This window comes from Sesamum indicum, linkage group LG1 (assembly GCF_026168435.1).
Source record: "Sesamum indicum cultivar Baizhima isolate 11 linkage group LG1, ASM2616843v1, whole genome shotgun sequence".
NCBI classification, from domain to species: domain Eukaryota; kingdom Viridiplantae; phylum Streptophyta; class Magnoliopsida; order Lamiales; family Pedaliaceae; genus Sesamum; species Sesamum indicum.
The window spans coordinates 4166390-4171547 of NC_142657.1; the positions used below are offsets into that span (position 1 = coordinate 4166390).

At 35.3% G+C, this 5158-nt stretch overlaps 1 protein-coding gene across 1 annotated transcript; it reads left to right on the forward strand.

Moving 5' to 3' along the window:
- The first annotated feature begins 4058 nt into the window (after nt 1–4058).
- On the forward strand, nt 4059–4877 carry LOC148789347 (uncharacterized). The gene has a single exon (XM_088879782.1). The coding sequence runs from the start codon at nt 4059–4061 to the stop codon at nt 4875–4877; it is 819 nt and encodes a 272-aa protein (XP_088735908.1).
- The last annotated feature ends 281 nt before the right edge of the window (nt 4878–5158 follow it).

Consider the following 5158-nt stretch of genomic DNA (forward strand, 5'->3'; position numbering starts at 1 on the left):
TACTTTGGACTACGATTTTGATTTTTAATCTTTTTAAATTATTATGATTTTGATCCAATTATTAAAATAAGGGTTAAATTTAATAAAATTGGCACAGTCGTGTTTCAAAACACGGGCTGGCTGTGTTGTGCAACCATGAAAAAAATGATTTCGAAAAAGTAATAAAAATGAAAATAAAGAATTAGAGAAAATCATATAGATGAAATAAAGGATTACAGAAAATAATATAAATAATATAAATAAAAACAAAAAACTAGAGAAAGTAATAAAAACAAAAATAAAAGATTAAGAAAGTAGTAAAAACGGAAATGAAAGATAGTGGAAGTATAACAAAATGGAAAAATAGATTAGAGAAAATAATAAAAGATTAGAGAATGTAATAAAAATGAAAATAGAATGTAGAGAAAGTAAATAAAAAATAAAAATTAAATAAAAGATTATGGAAACCAAATATTACAGAAAGTAACAAATATGGTTTATCTTATCCATTCTCAATGTGGCTATGTTGCGCAACAAGACAATGTTACGATCTACGAAGAACATGGTCTGGTCGTGTTCAAGAATATATATGGATGTGTTTCCCGTTCGTTTTAACTTTAACTCCAACTTTAATGATTGAATGAACAACGTAATAATGTGAAAAGATAAGAGACCAAAATCATAGGTAAAAAATTTAGGAATCAAAATCAATTCTGACCCTAAGGATGGAACCAAAAGTAGAACTTACCCATGGTTTTGTTGACTCCTCGGGGCATATTTTATTCATGGAATGTCTTAGATTGGTATTAGTCCAGATACGGCAAAATCGATCTATAAGATTGAATATGTACATTCGATCTAATAAGTACCTTCTATCAAAATTGAAAAATTTTATTGCTCGGATTTTAGTATTCTCTTATTTATTATCTGCGTTTATTATCTAGGAAGAATACCGTACCCATTCTTACTAAGAAACTGAAAGAAACCTCAAAAACGGAAGAAAGGGTGGAAAGTGAGGAGGACAGAGATGTGAAAATAGAAACAACTTCCAAAATGAAGGAGACTAAACAGTAACAGGAGGGGTGGAACCCTAACCCTAACCCTCCCACTCCTCTCTGCCTACCCCCTCCCCTCCACACTGTAGAGCTGGCGACTGTTGATTCGGGCGACGACGACGTTGTACCCAAATTCATTGCCATCGTCCTTCTCGGGGGGTGACGGCGCCAAATTTTCAATAAAGAAAATTCTTAATTGAGGTTTTAATTTAAAATAATTAAAAAAATAAAGTTTTTAAAAAATTTTAAGATGTTTCTTTAAAGAAAATTAGAAAATTGATGTAAGATATAAAAATTATAAAAAAAAATTAAAATCTTCATTTTAAATTCATATAATAGTAATTTAAATTTAAATATAATTACAATGAATAATTTATTACAATATATTTAAATTAATTAATAATTTCAATTATTTATTATTATTTTTATTATTGGTTGACATATATATTGATATGATTTTTATTTGAGAAATAAATTTTTATATATTATTTTTCATTGTGACTTTAGTTTAATTTTTTACTTTAAGTTATAAATTTATTAAAAAAATTATATATTTTTTTTTGTATTTTGATACTTAAATAAATTTAGTTAAGAACACAAAAATATATTTTTAGAAGGGATGGAAATACAAAAACAAATCACTAAAAATAAGGTTAAGACAAGTTATTTTGACCATTGTAACTTTAAACACAATATAGGACTTGATCGGGGACAAAATAGATGATACGTGATAACTATGCAATTATAATGATTTTATAGCAATTTAATATTCCTTTTTAATCCAAAATATTCCTAATTATGTGATTTTATTGCATATTCAGCAAAAAAAGAAGATTACAAGAAAATTTCTGCAAAATTGACAAAGCACGCCCACGCTTAATGAAGAAGTCAACTCGGGATAAGGATAAGCACGAGCGATTTCCCCAAGAGATAAAGGAATCAAGTGTTTAGATTTAGAAAGGATTCTTTTAAGCTTATCTTTTGTAATCTATTTACCTTTTTAGAGTTTATCACGTATCTATCCCCCCCACTACGTCTAGATTCGTAAGGGACTTTTATTATAAATAGGGGTCTCTCTTCATTAGAAATCATTCAGTTTTTATCTTAGAACTCTATAGAATTCTCTGTTCATCTCTTCTCTTTTATTTTATTTTACTACCGGAATTAATGGAATTCCACTTTCTAGTGTGTTCTTCTATTAATATGTCCGACTAAATTCCTTATTTTCTGGTTAAGGTATGGTGATTGCTTGATTCTCATTATGTTGTGAGATCTAATCTGCGTTCTACACTTGTCAAACAAATATTCATGTTATTCTCTGTGCTTTATTTACAAACGTCTGATTTATGAATGATTCGGTCGGTTGTTCATTATCAAGAAGGTTTGCTTAGCTAATTGAACTTTATAAATCCGTGTAATTGTTTATTTAGTTCAATACTTAGTGGCAACGTAGCATGATTAGTTATGTCACAGTATTTAATTATGTTATGGGGAATGCATGATCTAGTTTAAACGAATTGTCCTCGTAGGAGTTTGTTGATTAGAATCAGGCCTTTCTAATTCTTAATGCTGTTAATAGATTAAATCTTGTGGACGTTCCCAAGGTTGTCTGTTAATTAGAGATCTAGTCAACGGTCGTACCTTGGCTAACGAAAAGGTAAGGAAAGGTGAGGTTGTTAGGTCGTACCAACGACCATAACTGGTTTATTTGTCCATACATGTGTTATTCTTGCATCAATGATCAACTCACAAGAATCAAGCTTGATCCTAGCCTTAACCGGAAAATCTCTCTCTCATACTTTTACCAGGTATTTTTAGTTATTTAATTTTCGATCACCTCTTTTTTATCAACAACCTTCCCCATTATTTTCTATTTTTCCAAAAGAAATTACCTTAAAACCAATCCCTGTGGATCGACCCTACTCCCACTTTCACAAGTGTAGTAGGAATTATTTTTGGTGACTTCGACACTCATCAAATTTTGGCGTCGTTGCCGGGGATTGGCGTTTTTAAGTATATTTTTTTATTTTTAGTTACTTGATTTTTATCACCATTAATGCCAAGGTCTTCTCGTACAGGTAAATTGGTATACGACCCCGAAATCGAAAAGACCGCACGAAGACTTCGTCAGGAGACTAAGCAACAATTGGAAGGAACATCCGCTCCATACGAAGACAAAGAAGACCTAACTTTTGAGTTTGAGGAATCTCTAAGCGCATCCGAAGAAGAAATAATGGCTTTAATCCCTGAAAGATCGATCAATGACATGACGTCGCCCGATCTGAACCAGCAGCCACTGTGCATTGAATACCCCGATCTAGAGGTAGATTTTGAACTGAAATCTGGATTAATTCATTTACTTCCTACCTTCCGTGGTCTCGCAGGTGAAGATCCACATAAGCATTTGAAGGAATTCCATGTGGTATGCTCCGGAATGCGACCACAAGGCATAAGCGAGGAACAAGTCAAATTGAGAGCATTCCCCTTCTCTCTCGCCGATCAAGCGAAAGATTGGTTGTATCTCCTACCTTCGGGATCCATACAAGATGGAACGATCTCAAAAAGCAGTTTTTTGAGAAATATTTCCCTGCCTCAAGAGCCACAACAATCCGGAAGGAGATCAGCGGGATTCGACAATTCGCGGGAGAAAGTCTTTTCGAATATTGGGAAAGATTCAATCGACTAGTGGAAAGTTTCCCCCATCATCAAATCCCGAACCACTTGTTGATCCAGTATTTCTACGAAGGTCTATCAAATATGGATAGGAAACTAATAGATGCGGCAAGTGGCGGAGCATTGTTCGACAAAACCCCCACCGAGGCACGTAAACTAATCTCGACTATGGCGTCCAACACGCAAAAATTTGGGGTTAGACACGATGATCCACCTAGGAAGAGCAACGAGGTAAGTAATCTTGAATAACGTTTAAATCAACTAACAACTGTTGTTGAAAAAGTTGTTGCAGATACTTACCAACAAGTCAAAGCGTGTGGTATTTGCACCTTAACGGGGCACGCAACCGACATGTGCCCAACTCTTCAAGAATCAACTACCGAACATCCCGACGCCGTAGGAGGATTCGTCGGACAACAACAGAGAAGATATGACCCTTTCTCCAACACATACAACCCCGGATGGAGGGACCACCCGAATCTGAATTACGGCAACCAACAGTTTCAAAAACCCCAATACCGACCACCTCAACAACCTAACCCCACGCCTAACACATCCCTCGAAGACATGATGAAAGCACTAGTGACCAACACACAACAATTCCAGCAACAGACCCAGGCGAGCTTCCAACAATTCCAACAACAGACCCAGCAGTTCCAGCAACAGACCCAGATGAGCATTCAAAATCTAGAGTCTCAAATCAGTCAACTGGCGTCATCTGTTGGTAAGTTCGAGTCCCAAGGTAAGCTACCTTCTCAATCTGTCATTAACCCTAGACAAAACGTTAGTGCTATTACGCTTCGTAGTGGAAAAGAATTGCAGAAACATGTGAACAAAGATGACACTAAACATGGGCACGGTGTCAAAAGAAAGCTGGAAAAGGAAATTAAGGTCCAACAAGAACAAGCCAAACCCGAAGCGGACCATCCAAAGCCTTTGGTAACTAGACCACCCTTCCCTGAACGATTCACTAAGGTAAAGAAAGAAGAGGAAGAAAAAGAAATCCTTGAAACGTTCCGCAAAGTGGAGGTAAACATCCTGCTGCTCGATGCCATCAAGCAAATACCCCGATACGCGAAATTTCTCAAAGAATTGTGCACTAGCAAGGGTAAACTCAAGGAAAACGAACGGGTAAGTATGGGGGAGAACGTCTCCGCAATTCTCCAATGAAAATTACCCCCAAAATGCAATGATCCAGGTACGTTTTCTATCCCTTGCAAAATTGGAAAACGTGGGTACGTTTTCTATCCCTTCTATTTTTTTCATTGATTCTATTGATCCTTTATCGCAAAAAAATGCTATGTTCAATGGTAGAGGAGCATTCAAGACAACAATAGTCAAAAGATCGAGTCGAAAAACTTACAAGAAAAAAGTCTTTCATGACAAAATAAGTTCAAGGAAGAAGTCATCCATGGACTACCAAGTTCCCCTAAATCCACACCATCATCGGG

What these genes read in the sequence shown, in the direction of transcription:
- LOC148789347 (XM_088879782.1), top strand. Translation starts at nt 4,059, where the DNA reads ATGTGCCCAACTCTTCAAGAATCAACTACCGAACATCCCGACGCCGTA.